At 51.5% G+C, this 21,271-nt stretch overlaps 1 protein-coding gene across 6 annotated transcripts in view; it reads right to left on the bottom strand.

The window, feature by feature from the left end:
* The window catches only part of WT1 (WT1 transcription factor), a 31,796-nt gene extending 10,901 nt beyond the window's left edge, over nucleotides 1–20,895 (bottom strand). For 4 of the 6 annotated variants that reach the window (XM_015863502.3, XM_015863500.3, XM_015863503.3 and 1 more), the window contains exons 1-6: nucleotides 18,922–19,680; nucleotides 15,380–15,502; nucleotides 15,191–15,293; nucleotides 10,784–10,861; nucleotides 1,894–1,996; nucleotides 402–552 (exon numbers count right to left, since the gene is read on the bottom strand). In XM_015863502.3, coding sequence (XP_015718988.1) covers nucleotides 402–552; nucleotides 1,894–1,996; nucleotides 10,784–10,861; nucleotides 15,191–15,293; nucleotides 15,380–15,502; nucleotides 18,922–19,312 — 949 coding nt within the window. In that variant the 5' untranslated portion in view covers nucleotides 19,313–19,680. Of the gene's footprint in view, nucleotides 1–401; nucleotides 553–1,893; nucleotides 1,997–10,783; nucleotides 10,862–15,190; nucleotides 15,294–15,379; nucleotides 15,503–18,921; nucleotides 19,681–20,769 lie in introns of those variants that run through there. The other 2 variants (XM_032444725.2, XM_085549925.1) reach the window with 1 other exon arrangement.
* Nucleotides 20,896–21,271: the final 376 nt, after the last annotated feature.

Raw genomic sequence — 21,271 nt, 5'->3', positions numbered from 1 at the left:
ACAAGGTTTATACAGGGGGACAAGATTATGGTAAATGTCTCATTCGCTCTTGCAGAAGAAACTTCTTAATAGTTAACAACTGTAATATTTTGGATCAAGCTTTGGTGCTCCTAAATTAAAAAGAATTAAAATCACAGCCCTGAATGCTACCCTGTAACAGTAAGAGAGGGAAGGAGGTCATCTACTTGTTGTCAGTACTGCTCTGCGTTTTACTTCACTGGATTCACAGCCAGTCTTCTGCATCCAAAAGAGGGACCTCACAGATGACAGAGCACATGCATCCCTCAACTAATAGAGACTCCCTGCCCCTGTCCTGGCAAATCATTTATTGCACCGTCTGCTGTTTTAAAATCACCCTGCCCACTGTAACACAATGCGTGCCATTCAGTGCCAGCACTTACCAGTGTGCTTTCTGCTGTGCATCTGTAAATGGGACAGCTTGAAGTATCTCTTGTTACAGCCGGGGTATGCGCACATGAAGGGACGTTTTTCATTTGTCTCACTTGCTGATCGAACGATAGTCGGAGCTACTCCTGGCACTCGTCGCACATCCTACAATGGCAGACACTTGCTAATGCAACGTGAATGTTCACAAGCTCAGAGAATCAAAAGGCAGACAGTCAGAGGCACTTCTCCATGACAAGAAATAGTTAAATACACCATGCTGCAAATGGTAACGTATTTTACGTTTTAATGAATTTCAATCTTAGCATATCTCAACCTGTTATTTCCAGAGCAATAAAATGATATGAAGAGGAAACAGTAAACTTTCAGTAAAATTATCTCATTAATATTTATACGTAAGATTAAATATTCTGGCCTCAGATATAATCACACAATCCTGGAAGTAAGACTGACTGGCATAAGGAATAGTCTTAAGTATATACTGGCATAAAGACAAGAGCATTAGCCAGAGTGACATTATATTACATTAAATATTCATATGAAATTAAGGTGCAGGTTTATTGTATTGGGTTAATAAACATTGTTAAAAAATAAACCAAGAAAAACTGTCCAGGTGGAGCTGGTGAACAGTTCGGCTTCAAAGAGTTTTGGCCACTGTCTATCAAAGGTTCCACCAAAGACCATCTTCTCCTCCTGAGACAATGAGCATCCATAAACACGTCAGCTGTTTACTTCTATTTACTCAGCCAAAAGCTCTCTCACAAACCTGTTTCTGAGAGTTTGCTACTGAATAGTGACTTGTTACACTAATACAGAACGGAAAAAGGAGAAAAAAATGGCATCTAAAAGCATTCATCTACGCTGATTACACAAAAAGAGCAACACATAAGAAACAAATGGTATGTGATTACTTTTCCATTGGTTTTAAGAAGCTTTAACTTTTACAGAGGTATTCATCAATGATAAAACTGTTTCAGAAACAGAGGAAATCCACTTCCATGAATGAAAAATTCCTTCCAAATCTTTTTTTTGTCATCAGGAAACAATCGTTCTTATTTTTGTTTTAAGGAAACGTGTTTGAATTAGTAAAGCTTCAGAAATCCTTAAAAGCAAAATGTCATCTAGCACTTTCTTACACAGTTATCAGACTTAGTCCATTGTAACAAAAGTTTCACGTGGCCAAAGTGGCTGGAGCTAGAAGTTGGAAGCTGAATCTTATATTTTGGACCATCTGGAGCAGCTGGTAAAAAATCCTGCCCCACAGATATCTTTTAGAAATAAACAGTTCTAAATGACTGCGCCAGAAAGAAATCTTACATTATACTTCATTGGTTTCAGTGAAGTCACGACACTTATGTCAACCATTTCTTAATGCCACAGGGAAACTCAAATCAAAGTTGAATTTATAAACAACAGTAAGGTAGTAAATGAACATTACAAGCAGGCAGCAGCGTTACTTCCCTGTGAATAGTGCCCTACTGTACTTACTTGTATGCCTCTAAAAACTCCATGGGTGTGTATTCTGTATTGGGCCCCACAGCTGTATAACATGGGAGCACTGTGGTTCTCATTTTCATATCCTGTCGTATGGCTGCAAATAAAGAAAGGAATAATGCAGAAATGAAATATTTTTCAGTACTTTGCTCCATGTGAGAGGTTTAATTTCTTAACTTGATGATAACATATGCAGAGTTTGTTTCCATAGGCAGGATATCCAAGATCAAGTGGAATTCACCAAAGGAAGCCTGCTCCACCTTCGCATGAACCCACTCCTTTATAGCACAATGCACAGACTCCATACACACAACTGCTGGTATCCCTTAAGACAGGAAAGAAAGAAAGAAAGAAAGAAAGAAAGAAAGAAAGAAAGAAAGAAAGAAAGAAAGAAAGAAAGAAAGAAAGAAAGAAAGAAAGAAAGAAAGAAAGAAAGAAAGAAAGAAAGAAAGAAAGAAAGAAAGAAAGAAAGAAAGAAAGAAAGAAAGAAAGAAAGAAAGAAAGAAAGAAAGAAAGAAAGAAAGAAAGAAAGAAAGAAAGAAAGAAAGAAAGAAAGAAAGAAAGAAAGAAAGAAAGAAAGAAAGAAAGAAAGAAAGAAAGAAAGAAAGAAAGAAAGAAAGAAAGAAAGAAAGAAAGAAAGAAAGAAAGAAAGAAAGAAAGAAAGAAAGAAAGAAAGAAAGAAAGAAAGAAAGAAAGAAAGAAAGAAAGAAAGAAAGAAAGAAAGAAAGAAAGAAAGAAAGAAAGAAAGAAAGAAAGAAAGAAAGAAAGAGAGAAAGAGAGAAAGAGAGAAAGAGAGAAAGAGAGAAAGAGAGAAAGAAAAGAAGAAAAAAAACACCTCATGATTTGAACTCTGATGTACTTCCACAAAGATTCGAGGTAAGGGGAAAAAATCCACATAGCAGCATAACTGTGTCATGTGCACATGTACACGTTATTTATCAGCTAAATGTGGGGCTGGCTATTGCTAATATCTTTTGGAATGAGCAAAATGCTTCAAGTTTCACATTAAGTGCAGTGGATTTTTGTCAGCACTTCATGACTCAGATATTGCCAGATACTACCAAGAAAGTGATGACATTTATAAGAACAGCAGTCATGTACTCATAAACAGAGATTACAAATCAGTGTCCAAACTATTTATCCCACGTATCAGCTTGCAGGATGCACTACAAATTAACCCTTTATTTATAAAAATAATAATAATAAGTGTACGTTATTGGGATTCCTTATGCAGCACCATGACAACTTTAAACACGTGTGATTTATGCTGTTTTCAGGGTGAATCAGCCACATATTTATGTATTAATGTTTAATCTTCAAAATCTTACACTCTTCTGTCTGGAACATTAGGAATATTGGAGGGTTGTTTTTTTTCTTTTCTTCCTGTTAGTGACTTTCTTAATGTTACAATAATATCAATATACCTTAAATAAGTTTGTTAGATTAGTGTGGACGTTGCCACATGTATTAATGTACACTGGCAACAGTAAATGTTCATATTTCACACTGCACTAGAAATTAGAAAGCCCGGAACAAAGCCCAAGGGCACAGAGCTAGGGACAAAGATGGATACATAGGATGTTATCCCAGTCTTTGCCAAATGCTTGCAATAGCAATTTTAAGGGGTCCCTGAGGCCCAGGCTCTCGTTTCACTGTGCCTTCCTTTCTCTTCACTCAAAGTTCATGTGCAGAGTAGAATTACAAGGAAGTTTTAAACCTCTTAAGTGATTTGCAGAACAGCCAGTGGAACTGGAATGCGGGAGATGTTTCAACAGTTTGTGAACTTCGCTAAAGAGGAAGGGGAGCCCTATTTGTGAACTGCTGTTACTCCAGCACGTGGGTCACATTCCTTGTTATTCCTCCACTTAGCGGCTCACAGGCTGCCACCTGGCAGATGTGTTCCTCCAGTTCAAGGAGCTGCCTAAAATACTCGATTCAAACCCAGGCTCCACCTGGCTGCTCAAAACAAAGGCTACACTTTCTAGGAAAGCACATTCTGACTGTTTCAGTTTTAGGTGCCAACCAAGTGGTTATAATGAAATAAGTCTTAGGGTGATGGCAGTGAAGTATCTCTGATCTGAAATATTATCTTTAATAATAAGAGAAAGGAATACACTGTTAGCTGATTTAGATGTATTAACACTTCTCTAGACACATACCATTTCTAACTAAACAGGTTCTTCTCTCTGCTCAAGGTCCAGATGTGGCCTTTTGTTCTGTAATACAAGTAACAAATTGCCATTTGCACAACTCACATTTCCCACCAGCACTGAATTTTCCTCTCCACTTAAAGACAGCAAAGCCCATAGTCAATAAAAGAAAAGTTGGAAAGTACCAGGTCCATTAGGGTACTCATGTTAATCACAAATTAGAACAGAAATTAGATGAGAATGCCTATTTATAAGGAGGAATTCCTGAAGTAGAAGCTATCACTGATCTGTAGCATAACAACAGAGGGTAAATGTGAACTCCAGCACCAGTTATCCTGAGTAGCTGTGAGTGCTCTCACTCCATTCCTGTGCTAGTAACAAGAAACACCAACTCAGATAAGAAGAATTTGCAAGGCTGAGATTTTAAAGGAGGAACAGTAATGTACAGTAAAACGTTATGGCACCAAACACAACCTAATTTCCCCTCCAAACTCACATTTTTCTTCTTCTACTGTTGAATGCTTCTGTTAAAAGCAATTGGTTCTGAAGCAACTCCTCCCAAGAATAAGAAACAGAACAAAGAGCCTGTCTGTGCCCTCAAGAGTGACTCCGTGAGCGGGAGTTATCCTCTGGATGTTCTCCACCTCAGTTTTTATTGCATGTTTGGGATGGCTTCCTCAACATTCAGCCTTTTTTTGTATTTCCTCCCATTATTTCTAATTATACTTCATTATAGCTTTACACAAAACTGCTACGCTTAGAAGATAAAAACTTTTCAGAGCTTCTCAACCAATGGAACACTAACAGGTGAAGAGCCACCTATTTAAACAGCTCTCTTTGAGGAACTTTCTAGCAAGCAGGAATCATAGTTCCCATCTCACATAACGAACAGTCTCATCAGTGCTGTCTGTATGGTCATAACGATGATGACTTCGAAACAGTGAGGTTTTGTGCTCAAGGTGATATTTATTCACTATGGAATAATCTGCTCTTTGAGAAGAAAGAAATTAACGTGTGACTGCTCCTCCTGATGAGTGGAGAAATGTGAACGCTGAAGGGAGGGTTCAAAACCAGTCCCCATCACTGCTCTCTTGAACTTCACCTTCCATCAGTAGTAACTTTAATGTGAAATAAGATTTTTTTTGGTCTGTGTCCCCATGATGTATGCCACAAAACATACGCCATGCTTTACACAGCAGGCTTGCTTTATAATGCTTGTAGTTTACATACTAAAATAAAAGCTCTGACTGCAAATATAAATCTCCTACACTGCTGAAACTCAAAAGTCTACTTTACTGCCTACAGAAGATAATGACTGCATGTGAATGATGCAAGTAACTGGCAAGTGTATGGCTCCAGCACATTAAATCAATGAGAATCTTCAGAGGGTAAAAGATCCCTTAGCTTTCAGCTTTTCTTGTCAGGCAGTCTGTGTTTAAACAGACAAACAGAAAACACTTCACGCACATAGGTCACAAGATCTATACAAATAACAACAAAAAGTTGCCCCAGGACACTCTCCAGAACAGGTAACATTCCAGACCTCCACCGAAGCACTATGATGGCTGCACCGTACATCCCAGATCCTTCTAACAACATCTGCATTGTGAATCAAAAAGATGGCACATTAGAGATGATACCATGCTGTCCAGATGAGCAGTGATGGTTCAGGCCAGGTAAGCATTGACACCTCAGGAGTGAGAGGATTCTCCAGCAGGACCACATGTTCCTTTCCCACAGGGTGGACTGCTGGTGAAACTACAACTCACAGAACCACAGCATGGCCTGGGTTGGAAGGGACCTCAAGGATCACCAAGCTCCAAAGCCCCTTGCCACAGGCAGGGCCACCAACCTCCCCATTTAATACTGGACCAGGCTGCCCAGGTCCCCATCCAGCCTGGCCTTGAACACCTCCAGCTGTTCCAGCACCTCACCACTCTCATTATTTTCTTCTCTGGTTCTAGGCAGCCAGAAACAGACTTGGAAACATATCCATACAATGTAACTCTAGATAACTGGGAAACAAAGACTGATACTTGCAAGGCGAAATGCTAAGCAAGCAATAGTGTTGCAGAGTAGTTAGAAAGGCTTGCATTGACCGCTGGTCCAGCATATCCTGAACACCCGGAGAGTAGCTCTTTTAAATGATTAATCTCAAAGTTGTACAGATCGTACAAAGATTAATAAAAATGAAGGTTTTACTGATGAGAATGTGTGATGAAAAACAGAGCAGCTTTAGAGAGTTATATCAATCTAAGTGGTTATAAAAAAAAAACTCATAAAAGATGACATTCTAATCTGAATATTTTAAAAAAAATAATCAAGCTGCAATTTCTCTCTCACACCATTTTTACTTTGTTAAGCTGAAACTGTCTGTCTAATGCATAAACCAGTTACAGCTTAATCTGTAGAGTTAAGCCTTTTATTATTATTTTGTGAACCAAAAAGGGGAAGCTTTAGGGCACACTGAGAAGACTTAGAAAATTTCAGATGAAAACATGAATACAAATTGATTCATGAGATTCAGGCTTGGAAGAATAAAAAAAGCCAGAAAGCAAGATTACATAAAACAGGCACCGCATTAAGCCTCAATTTAATTGTGTTTCAATGCAAGAACAGGAATCTTAGGGTTTAGAAACAGAGCCAAAAATGAGGCAAAGTGAGGGTGTGGGCCAGTCCTGTTGATAACAGAACATAAAGGAAGAGAAGGAGAGCTAATTCCCTCTGCTAAAATATTTACCATCCTCGCACCCTGGGAAAAATACGTATGGAGACAGCAAAAAGATTCTGATTAGTTACATAGAAGATCATGTGTCTGCCTGTTTTTTGTCTAACACCATTACGGAGTGTGGACTATAAAGCTGCATTTTTATCTCTACTTTCCAAGGCAATGAACATTACAAAAATGTTATTTCACATACTGCAGCCATTCTGCCATCTTCAATGAGAAAACCAGCTGGCTGACAAGAGGAAGGCATTGGATTGCAGGGGACTGGTCTCATTGACTTCAACAGCTAAGGGTTTTTTTTCCTTTGACTGCAGTAGAATCGGGATTTCACCCAACACTTCCCTTTGAAACGAGGCCCTCAGCTAACAGTGGGAAAGGGAAAATGGAGTACAATAGGCAGTGGGTCACTGTCTGTTTCAAATTCATCTTGACTGCAGAATTGACCCCGAGTAGGAAGTTTTACACCTCCCTATTTTACTGATAATACCATTGTAGGAAACAGAAAAACCTTCACAATTCACTCCTAGTCAAAATAAGTTGTCCCTGTCTTGTTTTACATGCAGTTCTCACAGCATTCTATAAAGATCGTACCTAATTTTCCTTCCAGTGGACATGAGCGAGCAGAATATGTACAAATGTCTTTCAGACACACTGACCATTTAAAACACAAGCAGAAGTAAAAAGGTTTTTAAAAAGCCACTACATTTATCTGGCTTTACATATGACTCAAGGTTAATGTCAGAAATACGTTTTACAACTCTCATTCAAGCAGCTGAAGATAAAACCATGCAATATTTCTATAAAGTCTTGTCACTGGGTATGTGGCTACCGCTGTCTATCATGCCATATTTTCCTGCTTGGCATATATTATTTCTATGTCCCTTTTACACAGAATATGTCACAATATCAGAGGATTTTAAAGTTGTGAGGACAGCCTTTGCAATAGTACTACGAAGGGCAATAGCATTTTCCACATTGTACAAATAAAAAAGTAATACAAGGGCAGAAACTGAGGGAAAAAGTGTCCACAGATTTATGACACCCAATCTGAGACATCTGAGATCTGAGGACACACAGCTTTCTTGCAGCAGTATAAACCCAGTCCTGCCCTCCCAACCAAGTACCACAAAATACCATCAGCAAACAGTGACGTTCACCACATTAACCTTGAAGCTCTCCCTTCAGATCCCTGAAACTGCCCATTTATGTGGCAACTCCTGCAGAGAAGAAGACAGCCCTCTCTTCTGCCTAAAGCTCAAGAACAGCAGAGAAGTCTCCAGGACAGCTCCTTGAACAGGTTGCTTGTTTAGGCTTCTTTAGGGCCCTCAGTCTTCCTTTTGGCTTACCAACAGGCATAAATGTTTAAAATTTAACATTCAGGAACTGAGTCGGTATTCTGGAGTAGTCTAACTGCAACACTTCTACCCATTTCCCTGCATACATCTCTCCCTTTTACTTGCTAGTCTTTCATGTGGCTGTGCAGTCAGAAGACAACACCTCCGTTCACCTTGTGTTTCTCTCTCCACCAGTTACAGTGTCTGAACAGGCACTCTGTTCCATCCCCTTTAATGCTGGCCTCAGCTTGACACGCAGACCGTGCCTTCTGCCATTCCTTAACACACTTACTAAAGGCACTAAACACAGAAGGCACCCATAGAGCTGAAGAAGCTTCTTGTCCTCACAGCTCAGCAGGAATGATCGTGGTGATGAGTGAAAAGGACACAGCTTTGACCACCTGACAGTATTCATGGCCAAATAACAAACTCTGAATTCAAAGTGAGCTTTTACAGCTGATTGATCAGATGCTGGCAAAACAATGTAACCAGCTAAAACCAGAATGCTTGCAGCGAAACTGCTTCACAAGTTAAGGACAGAAGCTGCTATCTCTACATAAAATACATGGTAACCACTTCATTTCAGGGTATTAATAAACTCATCCTGAACCCAGAAAACAAGGAGCTGAACTTGTCCAGCGTCAAGTGCACCTAAGTTTTAGATGATAGCAAGTCTAACTACTTGCAGAACATACTGGTAATGTTTCCTTCCTGATTACAAAGCACACAAGCCTTAGCTAAGCCAGGAAGAAGTGCTGGGAAGAACCCAAGGCAAGGAGCTAAACAAGGACTGTCATCATTGAACAGAATCTAGAAGCTCTGTATTTCAACAGAAAGACCGATTCCAAAATCCTTAAATTACAAGATTGAGAAAAGCATCTGAAATACTAAACGCCTGGGAATCACTTATGAACAGTTCATATATTTTAAAGATGTAAATCTTGGGAAGAATACCTTATGTTCGTGGCAACCGAGCTTGGAGGTGCTGTGTATTGTAACTCTCGGCCAGAAAAGACAGATAACTATTTTGGCTCATATTACCAGAGATGAGGCTATGTCTAGCACTGATTTTCCACAGATTCTACAACCTTGGCCTACACCAAAACTTTCAGCTTTGTTTTACCATAGATCATTCATCATGATTTCTCCTTTTCCCCCCCCCCCCCCCTCTTTCATGCATTCTAGGTCACATACTTTACACTGCTAGCAGTCTGACTCCTGGACAAGCAAAAAGCCATTTATTTTGCTCAGTGCTCCTTCAATATTTCTATTGTGCCTTTTCTTTTTTTTTTCCTCTTTGCTGAGTTCCCCAAAGAATAACCTCTTCCTCGCTTTAATAACTTGGACCTCAGTCAAGGTTGATGCGTTACTCCATTTTGCAGGATATTTTCTTCAGAAGAGACAAAACAGTGTCTAATATTGCGATGACTGATCTTTAAAGTGCACAGATTAAGGAGGAAATCACAAACAGTTATGGGGGGGGGAAAAAGAGTAGGAAATGAAATAACCTTTAAAAAGAAAGAATCGGCAGCACAAAAGGCACTGAGCTGTGCACAATGGTAGGATTTGGGGATCTTCTTAAACACAAGAGATGTCCTTGGCAGATCTCCTTAGACTCAGTTCAGGTCATTCCAACATACACAGGTTACTACTCTATTATCTGTCCCCTCAGCCTTCCAGCACCCTTTGGGAGTGAGACAGGAGTAGGTCCAGGATATTACTTCCTTCACACTGCAGCACTGTATTGTATGGACAAACCCAGTATCAACCAAGGCTTCCGCACTCATGGACAACTGTGAAAGCACAGATGTGTGTGCTATTTTCTAGATTTCTTTTGCTGCTCAAGTGAGACTGCCAGCGTGTGCTTAGGCAATGGCAACGTCTCAAAGCATGTCGGTGATACCAACATCACCAACCTTCGGGAGGGAAGTTTCCATCTATTCAGGGCATGGCAGGCAGTCTTTGGCTCTACCTCGAGTAGGATCTAAAGGTGGCTCTTTCACTCACGGCAGCATTGGTCTGAAGTGAGGTGAACGTACAGAGGAGCACCAGCTGAGCGGCCCTCCCCTTGCCTGAAGCTCCCTCGTGGGACAACCAGCCCACGGGAGCACCGTCGGGGCACTGGGCACGGGCTGCTGTACGGCTCCGCCCCGCCGGGCTCGCCCCGTGCCCCTTCGCTCCCGCGGCACCCTCCCGGGGAGGATCGCCGTGCAGCCCCCGGCCGGGCCACTAGTCGGGGAGCGCAGTCCCTGCGGTGGCCGCCACCCCGGCGGGGCCCCGCGGCGCCTCGGGGCCTTCCTGAGCGGCCGGCGGCAGGAAGCCCCGCGGGGGAGGCGGGCCGGAGCCTCTTCCCCGCAGGTGGGAGGGCGACAATGGACGGGAGGAAGGAAGCCGGGAGGCGGCGGGCCGGGACACAGGACGCAGGGCCCGGCGAAGGGAGGGAAAGGGAAGAGGGGCGGTAGGAAGGGGCAGCCGGGGCGGCCCTTCGGGAGGGCGGGCGGCCCCAGGGAGCTCGGTTCGAGGGGTGCCGGCAACTTGCAGCCGCTCTGCAGCAGTGCACGGCTCCGCTGATCGGGCTGGGCATCGGAGTCCGGCCGTAAAATCAAACGGGACGTTGGATGCCTAATGTGATCACTTTGGGAGAAAGGTTAGACAAGAGTGCAGCGCCTTACCCTTTCAGCGTGGATCCCAAGTTCATTTGGTTCCATGTCATGCATTCCAGCTGGGACGTCATTTGGTATAAATTGTCACTGTGGTGGAAATAGCCAGAATTAGAACCAAACGCACCGCCGCCCGTTTAGCATCGACTCGTCTAAATAGCAACATTTCGTTATCGCCTTTAGATCTAAAAACAGCAACATATTTATTTATGCAATGCATCTTATCGATGTAATCATTTGTTCATCGGGAAAAGAGGGAAGGGAAGGGAAGGGAAGGGAAGGGAAGGGAAGGGAAGGGAAGGGAAGGGAAGGGAAGGGAAGGGAAGGGAAGGGAAGGGAAGGGAAGGGAAGGGAAGGGAAGGGAAGGGAAGGGAAGGGACACCCTTGTAACCTACAAGCTGAGACATGAAGCTTTTTCCCTTGCAGAAAAGTCACATCCGATATTGGCACATTGAAATTAATGAAAAGGGACCCGCGGGCTAACAAAGCAGATTATTTGTTTTAAAAAGGCAAATCTGTTAACTGTTTTAACCGGGAGTGTAAAAGATCACGTGGTTAATGGAGTGAAACAGCTATCGTGACTCGTGATGGATGGCACTACATCTAGAGGCTTGACAGGCAGAAGAAAAATGGAGTGGCTGAGCGATAAACTAAGCTCGCGACGGGAACGCGCTGGGATGTCTGCCCGCTCGCTGCGGCGCTCTGGGAACCGGCAGCGACGGCGGCATCCGCGGCTTCTTCGGAGCGGGCACGGCTCGGCTCCCAGCGCGGAGCGGGGCTGAGCGGAGCCCACGGGAGACGGAGCCGGGCCCGAAGCTCCCGGGAAGGGCTGCGGGAGGGAGCGGCCCCTGCGCCGGGCGCCGCGATCGATGCCGGGTGGGGAACGGGCGTTCGCAATAAGGCGCGTCAGGGCTGATTAATTGCGCCGGGATTCACCGCGCTCGGGCAATGAGTTTCCCTCATCCTGTTACTAAAGAGGGCATTTTTCTTTCTTCTTCTTCTTCTTTTTGTGCGTGGCAGGTAGAAGCGACCTAAAAAAGTCAGATTCCAGTGGGAAGCTTTTGCATATAAAAACAAATTAAGTGACTTCAATCTCGAAGTATGCGCGGTACCATTTGTCAGTATCACCGGACGCTATTATTCATTAGTGTGTCTGAACCGCTATTATGCTACTACAATGTCCCGCATATCAGCTCGGGGATTGTTAAACTCTCCTGCAGTTTCCCCATTTGCAATAGACGCTCGTGCTGGTCTGTGCCAACTACGTTTTGCAATTCCACGAATTCTTCCTGTAATGCTGCCGTAATTAATTCCTCCAGGACCCTGATTTTTATTAGAAGTGCCCGCCCGATGCATTTACAGCAGGAGATTTCCCTTTAACTTTCTCTCCCTTGACAGTTCATTTATAAGAGCCTCCCCCACGATATCCACTTTTTCCCCTCCTTTGCTTTTTCATAAAGTAATACACTTATTCATCTTGTCACTCGCCAGCAGCCACCGTACCGCACTCCGCCGTCGGGTGACAGCGTCCAAACCGAGAGCCCCGGACTAAGCCGCAGCCCGCCGTTCCACCTCCAGCCTCCCTCAAGCCCCCTCCTGCCTCCCGGTTCCCGACCGCGCTCCGCTCCTCTCCTTGCAGCCCCGACGGCAGCCCGGCGGCGCAGCGCTTCCCGGAGGGATGGGCTTCGGGAGGAGGGGGGCAAGGACCCGCTCGGTAGCCGGTGCCGGACATAGACGGCCCAACTTGGGCAGGCTGAGAGTTGGGGCCGGGGCCGCGCTGGCCTTCGGGCACGCTTTGGGTTGCAGGGGGACACAAGGGGACATCACCGAAGGATGGAGAGCGTCGCATCCGACGCGTGACGCGTCTGCGCGGCTTCTCAATGACGGGACCGAGAGATGAGCTCGTGGAATTAGTAGCTCTAGTCAACATCTCTGCTTCGAATGAGTCTTGGGTTAGGAGAAGGGAAGCGGGTCCCTGGGGACGTGCTTGCATTGATTCCAATCGGAATCGTTGGCCCTCCAAACGGCCACAAAGGAGACGCTAAAAATAACTTATTTTCATTACGGAGATGCTTTTAAAGAGAAAGGAGAGGAAGGGGGGAACGTTTCCACAACGGGATTAATGTAAGTTGGAGTGGAATAAAAGGAAGTCCACGCGGAGCAAAAAGGGAACTTAAAAGGAAACCAGTAGTAGATCATATAGAGTTTGTTTTGGCCTGCACCACGGTATTACCGAGTTCTTGACCTCTGCACAGAGAGAGCTATAATCTGAACCGAGACTCCTCCACTTTTAAAGTCTTTGTAAGTGTGACTCACAGTAAATTTTCAACATCGGGCATGTTTACTACATCAAGCAGCGCGAGGTAGAAAAGTTCACATCCCCACGTCACCGCCCCACGGCAGCCCGCCGCCCGTGCCCGGCTGCGTCCCGGGCAAAAGCCGCCCCGCGGTCACCCGCCTGCTCGGATGAAGCCCGAAGGGACCCAGAGGGAGGGTGTAAGGCCGAGCAGTGCCGAAAGCTCGGATGGGGCGGGGGTCGATGAACCCTCCGTGGCAGGCTCGGCAGCCCCGCCGCAGGGCGCCTCGTGCCGTGCACCACGGGTGCGAATAGGGCGGGCGGTGCGGGACAAACCTCGCCGAGGAAAAAGGCAAAGCCCCACTATGCCGAGCTCCTGCTCCCGGCCACACCGCCCTGTTCCACTGCTAAAGGTGGTCGGAAGCTCCCGCTCTATGGGCACGGGCCGCAAGGAGCACTACGGGGCTGAACCTGAAGCTGCGCAAACAGGCACGAGGTGAAAACACGCTTACAAATGGTCATACAGACTCTGTCAAATCAGCTTCGGACAAAAAGAGGGCGGTTGATTCTCAGGCCGCCGGAAAAGCGGACAGCGAGACAGGCTCATCTCTACACGGTACCTGGCCACCCGCTTGCCTTGACGGCACCACCTAACAAAACGCTTATGTGCAAGGCAAGTCGTTTTTCTCCGCATGCCTCTGCGCCCGTGGAGCTGAGGACAAGGGGTGCTCGAGCTCGGCCACCTGTTCTGGCTGCTTCAGTGGAACATGAGAAAAAGAACCCCTCGGATCACGCTTTGCAGACCCTTCGGAAGAACCGGCGCTGCTCGCCGGGGAAACGGCAGGAGCTGGGCTGGTTTCGCACCGAGGAGGGTCCCCACTCGAGGGAAGGGCTGCAGCCTTCACTGAGCTCGGAGCCGGTGGCCAAAGTGCAGAGCAGAGCGGCGAAGAAGCCGCCCCGCCGAGGGCAGAGAAACCCCGCGGGGTGCGCTGCCTTCGTAAGGCTCCCCGCGTAACCTAATTATAGACGGCCCCGCGAGGGGAGCCGCTTCGGTCCACTCGGCCAGGAGCTCTCCCCGCCAATTATTCCACACGCTAATCTCTCTGGATAGGCTTCTTTCCTTCCTTCATTACCTCATTCCCTCCTTCCCTTGACGTCAACTCACGTTCGTTAGCGAAGCGGCTTCTGGAAGTGACAGAATTGTGTTGTCCCACTTCCAGTTCTGATTAATCAGAGGCGATAGACCCGGCCTACGAGAGGAGCCGCCGCGGCTTCCTTCGCGCAGGGACATTGTTTTGTGTGCTGCAGTTACTTAGCAACTCCGAGATACGGGACCGGCTCCAAGTTCACAAAAAGTTGAAGAATAAATTTTGGGGAACTTCTCACTAAACACGTTGTAAAACTGCGAGAGGCACGCCCAGCCCCCACGCCACACCAAAAAGGAAGAGAAGCCGCGATCGCAGCGGGCCTTCTGTTTGCGGGAGCAAAACTCCACAAGCACTTTCCTCCCAGCAAGGAAATCTGAGGGCTGTATCGCCCCGTGCTCCAAAAATCACCTCTCTGCTGTCCGGTCCCCTCCGCTCAAAGGAGTGGAGCCCAAACCTTACAGGGAACTGACATACAACCGCCCGACCCCGCACACTCTCGTCGCGCACCGCCGGCCCTGCCCTGCCCTGCCCTGCCCTCCTCTGCCCAGCCGGGTCGCTGCGCCGTGGGGCCGGAGCGGGGCAGCCGCGCGTGGGGCTGCGGACACCGGGCCCCGCCTCGGGCAGCGAGGGATGTTCTGGGACACGCTTGGACCGGGCTCGGCCGGCGGAGCCCTGCGGCCCGGGAACGGGGACGGCACCTGCCGGGTGCCCGGCTCGGCAGGGGAAAGCCCGAGGCGCGGCGGGTCTGGGCTATGGGGCCAGCGCCAGGTTTTTACTTAAACGCGTGCCTCCTATTTTCCTTTTTGTTGTTGTCGTTGTTTTGCTTTAGTTTGTTTGTTTCAAGAGGAAAGCAGACCCGACCTTCTTTTCCTGCTGCAAAAGAAAGCCGTTGGCGCAACACGCCCGGCAGCAGAGCATCCCGAGCAGCAACCGAAGCGAAACGAGGGGAGTGAGAACGGGGCGAGGCGGAGGTACCTGTTGTAGGGGGTCCGCAGGAGCAGGGCCTGGCTGCCCGTGCAGCTGTCCGTGGGGGTGTGACAGCCGTACACCGGAGGGGGCACCGAGTACTGCTGGTCCCCTGCGGAGAAAGGGACAGGGTTAGCCCGTGCCGCGGCCGCCGTCCAGCCCCGCGCCGTGCCGGCCGGGCCGCCCGGGAGCCATTACCTAGAGACGGCTGCTGGCTCATGGGGTCCTCGTGTTTGAAAGAGTGGTTCGTAAACTGCGCGGCGTGGTGAGACGGCGTGTGGCCGTAGCTCGGAGTCCCGTCAAAGGCCACGGTGCCGTAACCTGCCGGAGAAAGCACCGTGGGGTCAGGGGGCTGCCCGGCCCGCACCTGCCCCCCGCAGAGCGGCTCCACGCGGCCGTCGAGTGAGAGAAGCCCCCGGGGCAGACCCAGCGCCGCGGGCACAGCGGGGAGAGGCGCAGCCAGGGGCGTCCCCATGTCCACTCCCCCAGCACACCCACGGGCACTTGTGGGGCTGGGGGCGCAGGGAAATGCCGTGTGACCCCGAGGGGTGCGGGAGTACCGGGGTGTGGGGCTGGCGGGGTACAGGGGGGCAGCTCCCGGGAGGGCCGAGGCGGGCAGCCCGCTCCTTAGGGAGGAAAGTCGGAAGTCTCGTTCACGTTTCAAGAGAACAGATCGGCTTCGGTAATAAAAAGGATGTTTTCATTAATTGTTGCTCATATTAAAGAGGAAGATTCCCATCTGCTCTGTGTACTCCTCTGCCGTTTCCAATTTAGAAGTTACCCTTTAATCTCTCTCTTTTTTTTTTTTTTTTTAAGAGCAGCTTTCTGAAGAGTCTGCAATAAAGAATGTTTCACGCAAAACTAAAACTCCTCCTTTCAGCGAAAATTGCTCTCCAAAATAACAAACAGCCGATTTGGTTTCCTACGCTGGGCAGATTCAGATGGAACGCGAGCACCTCTGCTGACCCCGGGCCGCTGCGAGCCCGTAAATCAGGTGCTCGGACACCGACTTTCATTAATGACTTGGAGCTGGCTAAACAACTTCGGCTAAGAAAGTAATTACAAAGTAATATTATCTCGGCGGCTTCTCGGCTCGTCAGCAGTTGCCCCCAGAACCGAGCTCCTCCGAAGTCACTCTTCCAGCAAAACAAAACAGAAAGCCCGGAGAGGGCTGGGAAAACAAACGAGGCCGGCCCCGAGCGCCCGCTCTCACACCGTCCCGTCTCTCAGCCCGCTCCCTCCGCTCGGGCACTCGCCGGGCTCTTCTGCCAGCCCCCTTCGGACCCGGGTGCCCGGCTGATAATCACAGGCGCTTTTCCGAGGCGTTACGATGGGAGTAACGCAAGGATCCGGGTGCCGTTTCCGCAGTTGATTGTCTCTGCAGACAATAAAGTGGATCGAGCCGCGATACGGGGGTTGACCAACCTGCTGGTGTCCCCATCAGAAAAAATGTCCCCAACAGAAAAATCCCGAAGGCTTTATAGCCCTCACCTTCGGGACGGTTTGGAGCCGACCCGGCACGGCGGGGCTCCCTCGCCCCGGCCCATCGCCTGCCCCCGCCCGGAGCCGCTCACGGCGGTGCGAGCGGCGCTGACAGCGCGGTACCGTGCGGGATGCTGGCCCACAGCTGCGCCTCTCGCTCCTTATCTCCTCCCTTGGCCCTCAGGGCAGATGCTCAGCCTTCAACTCCCTTTCCCCCTTTTCTTCTTTCTTTCTTTCTTTCTTTTTTTACGTTCCGAAAACACTGACACTTTCTACGGTACATTTGGCCCGGCGCAGATTTTTGGCGACCTTCACAACGCAGCTCGGTGCAGAACGATGTTTTGGCCGCATTTTCCGGTGTTGCCTGACCCAAAGCTTCAGGAATGTGATAAGAAAGCCGAGTTCTGAACCGAGCTGCCGATAGCGAGGTCTCTTTAATTAGGGCTTTATCAGAGCCGGGCCTGATTAAAATGTGCTGAAAATAATTGAAAGCTATACAGCTGCTGCAGCACGGGGCCCGCGGGAGGACTCCAGTTGTGGAGGAGCCCAGCTTGGATGAAGGAGACGGGCGGACCAGAAGGGGAAAGCTGGGCAGAGCTTCCAAAGCCTCGCTCCCTACCCCCACGCCCCAGCCTAGACTTGGCTGAAGTGTCATCGCAGAGCCAAGGTAACGTCTTTCCCACGGTCGGAAGAACAGGCTATAAGCCCGGGAGTTCAACCTTGAGGAGAGCGAAAACAAGAACTTTTTATCCGCTGCCGAGAATAAATAAATCAATCAATAGAAAAGCGAGCACCCTTTGCCGAATTCCTCCTCGGCGAAGGAAGGAGCGCTACCCGGACGGGCCGGAGCGGGAGGGAGGGGCTGCACCGCAGCCGTGCTGCCCGAGCTCTGCCCCCCGCAGCAGGGCACGGCCACGCACACACCTGCACGACTCGCTGCCAACTGCGGGAGCTGCCGCCGTCTCGGGGTACAGCGGTGTGCCCGCGAGCTGCGGAGCCGCCCGCACGGAACCCTGCCCGGCTTAAGGCCGCAGCCAAGACGGGTGCTGTGTTTCTGAGCGCTAAAGGCTCCCTTTCGCTTTGGGGGCTTAGAAATCAGAGGGCACCTACTCAACCACCTTGTCCTTCTCGTCACTACTTCTGCTCGGCCATTAAAACCGTCTCAGATATCTGAAATGCTTTCAGGTGTCCGAACGACACCAGCGGCCCCGTGCTGCGACGGCCGCCTCTGGGGATGCCGCGTAACTTCCCCAACCGAGCTGGGCCCTGCGCTCCGCTCCCAGTTTTTCGATATCGGCAGACCGGCAAACGCCTGGTCCGGGCCCCCTCTCCTTTACCCCGGCCCGCCTGGGAGTAAAGGCACCCCGCAACAGCCGGGAGCTGGAGGCCGGCCACCCGCAGCACCCTATCTACGGCCCGAGGCTGGCTGCTGGGCCGCGGAAGAGCAGAACACCCGCCGGCAGCGCAGAGCCTGCCCCGAGACCCTCCGGTCGGCTGCGACAGCGCTGCTCCGGGCCCGCTCCTCCAGCCGCCTCGCCGTGCGTGGGCACCTTCCCCCGGGCCGGGCAGAGCGGGGACGGAACGCGGCGGGAGGCGCAGCCCGGGGATCCCCAGCGAGAGCTCCGCTCTCTCTCCCTTCTTGTTCGCGTTAGCTCCAGCAGATGTTTACATTGCCGCCGCTGGAAGAAAAACCATTAAGCGATAACCCCGTTCCGTAGGCGGGGGCTGACCGATCGTTAGCCGCGCACCCACGCCAATTTCTGGGGGCAGAGCGAACAGCGGGGCCACGACGCTCGCAGCCCGCCGTGTCCCTGCCGCGGAGCCGCCGAGAGGGAACCAGAAGCCGCCCGGTGCGTGCGGCTCGGCCCGAGGAGCCAGCGCTCCCGAGGTAGGTCCGACAAACGCCCGGAGAACAGCACCGGGCGGACAGCAGCCCGCATATTCAGGAGGAGGTAAACAACTCTACCCCCGCCCCTACACTGCACGGCTTGCAGAGGGAATGGTCTGAGGGCAGCCACCCCATCTCCACGTCGGGACCGTCCTCAGCCCGAATACGGCCCCGAGAAGAGAGGAGGCTGCCGTAGCCAGGGCCGAGGCCGGGGTAGCCCGCTGCGCCCTTGGGAGAGCCGAGAGCGGCTCCCGGAGCTGCCCGGAGGGGCGCGGCAGGGGCTCCGTACGTTCGGCAAACGCGGGTCGGAGAGCCCACGGCTGTGCCCGCGGGGCTGAGCCCGAGGCCGGGTGCTCGGCGCCGCCCTTACCCTGGTTGCGAATGGCTTGCTGGCTCTCCAGGCAGTTAGGCAGGTAGGGCCCGTTGGGGAACATCCTGGCCTGGCCGGAGGGCGGCTGGCTGGGCGGCGGGGCGCCGAAGGGCCCGTAGCGGCAGGCCCCGGCCGTGCCCGTGAACTGCCCGGAGAAGTGGACGGTGAAAGCGCTCAGGTACTGCTCCTCGTGCGGGTCCGACCCGTTCCAGCTGGGTTCCTGCTTGATGAAGGAGTGCGGCCCCAGCGAGCCGTAGGAGGCCCCCGGGGGGAAGTCCAGGACGGGAGCCCACTGCGCCGCGCTGCTCACCGGCATGGCGCAGTTGCTGTTGCCCGGTAGGGAGGGCACGGAGGGCAGCAGCGCGTTCAGGTCCCGGACGTCGGACCCCATCTGCTCGCAGACCTTCTGCCTGCCGCCGGGCAGCCAGTCTCCCCCCGGGCCGCACTTATTCCAGGACACCTGGCCTCTGCCCGCCAGGCCGGAGGCCGGCTCCGGCTGCAGGCACCAGGCCGGAGAGCTCAGCCCCTTGGGGGAGGTTTGCTCCGCGACGCAGCTCCCCGGGTCCAGCCCTGCGGGAGCGGGCAGCAGCGACAGGGAAAGGTTGTTCTCCAGGATCGCCTCCGGGGCCGCGCCCGCTCGTAGCGCAGGACGGGGTGCGCGCGTGTCCGTGCGGCCGCGGCCGTGTCCGTGTGTCTGTCCGCGCGTGCCGTGGGGGGGGGGATGGCACAGCCGCCTCGCACGCCGCACCTCGGCTGCCTGCTCGCCCTCAACTTTGCAAAGCTCAAATAGAGGCGCTCGCAGGGGAGGAGGAGTCAGCCGCGACGATCCTCCATTCACACAACCTTCGTCAAGGGGCTGCCCACAGCCCGCTCTGCTGAACCGACCCGGGCCAGCCGGGGGTGGGGAGCGCGGGGGGCCGGGGGGTGGGGACGCGAGGACGGAGGGGGAGAGGTTACTGTGGGAGAATATATCTCCCTTACGCATCCCTCCCACCCTTCCTCCGGTGCAAGCGCCACTAAATCTCACCCTAACATCCCTTCGCTTTTGAGAGACCTGGCGAGACCGCCAGAGAGATGCGGGCGGCCCCGTAAGTACGTGCCGCACCGCTTCCCGCAGCCCCGCGCACGTCCCGCGGGACCCCGAGGGCGACGGGGGCGCAGCCCCGGGCACCGAGCGGAGAAGCCGCCACCCCTGCAGGCGAACCGACCCGGCGAAGGAAAAATGTGTCCTTCCAGGTGCTCTCCCCGTGCGGGAGACGTCCGCGTCCCCCGAGCCGCCTGTGTCTAGAGGGGAGGAGGTGGCTGGGCTGCCGCGGAAGGACCGCAGCACAACGAGCGCCCGCATCGGGGACTCACCCGGCGCAGCTCCGGGGAGGACCCGCACTCTCCCTTCCCTACCCAGCCCGGACGGCGGCTCCGCAGCACGAACCCGGCGGCACTTCACGCGTTATCTCGGACAGCCCTCCCGGTCAGCTCGGCGGGTAGGGGGCTAGCCCCGGCAGCCAGGGGGCCGCGACCTTTTCCCCGCCCCTACCGGCAGGGCGGACGGCGAGGCCCCCGGGACTCGGCCGTGCCTGCCGCGGCCAGGCGCACCACGGCATCCGGCGCAGATACGAGCCCGCCGCCTCCCGCCGTAGACGCGCACCAAGAGCGGGATCCTGCCCCCCTCCTCCATCGCTGTCGACCCGGCGGGGGGAAGGCTGAGCCCCTGGGGCACGCGTGTGACAGCTCCGCCGGGCCGCTTGTTGGTGCGCTCCCGTTGCGCCCCGAGCTCGGCCGGCAACACTCGCGCCCCCGTGCCCCGGTCAGAAGTCGCTCCCCCGAAGCTGTAGTGATAAAAGCGGTTACCTGCCGCTGGAAGGGTGGGCCCCGATGTCCTCCGGTGGCAACTCGCGCTGCGGCGTTCCCGTTCCCCGCGGCATTAAAGGTTACCGCTGCTTCCATCGCCGAACTCCAAACGATGTTTTAAAATTGCTGCAACAAAATAAATCGAAACGGCCCGTTACTGGCGAAGTCGAGTGTAATTTCATGTTGTCCTTACATTGATTAACAACACCCGTAGGGTTCTGCTACTAGTGAAACGGCGTTCATTTTCACACGCAGTCTTCAGACAAATCGCTTTTAAATCGCCCTCTTAGATGTGTACATAAGTGCGTTTGTTACACAAATCCGCGCGCACGGTAAGTGCGAAAGGTTTCTTAGCTAATACTAAGGGCTGCGTAACTTTGAAGGAGCTGCTGCTCTCTGTGAGGACACGCAAAACGAATTCGGTCTCGGGAGATGAGCGAGCTCAGCCCGCTCCCTCGGAGCGAGGAGACCGCTCCCCTCTGCCCCCGCCCGCCCCCGCTGT

Source organism: Coturnix japonica, chromosome 5, assembly GCF_054131305.1.
Source record: "Coturnix japonica strain WE chromosome 5, WE-NBRP24, whole genome shotgun sequence".
NCBI classification, from domain to species: domain Eukaryota; kingdom Metazoa; phylum Chordata; class Aves; order Galliformes; family Phasianidae; genus Coturnix; species Coturnix japonica.
This window is presented reverse-complemented; position numbering and strand designations above follow the sequence as displayed.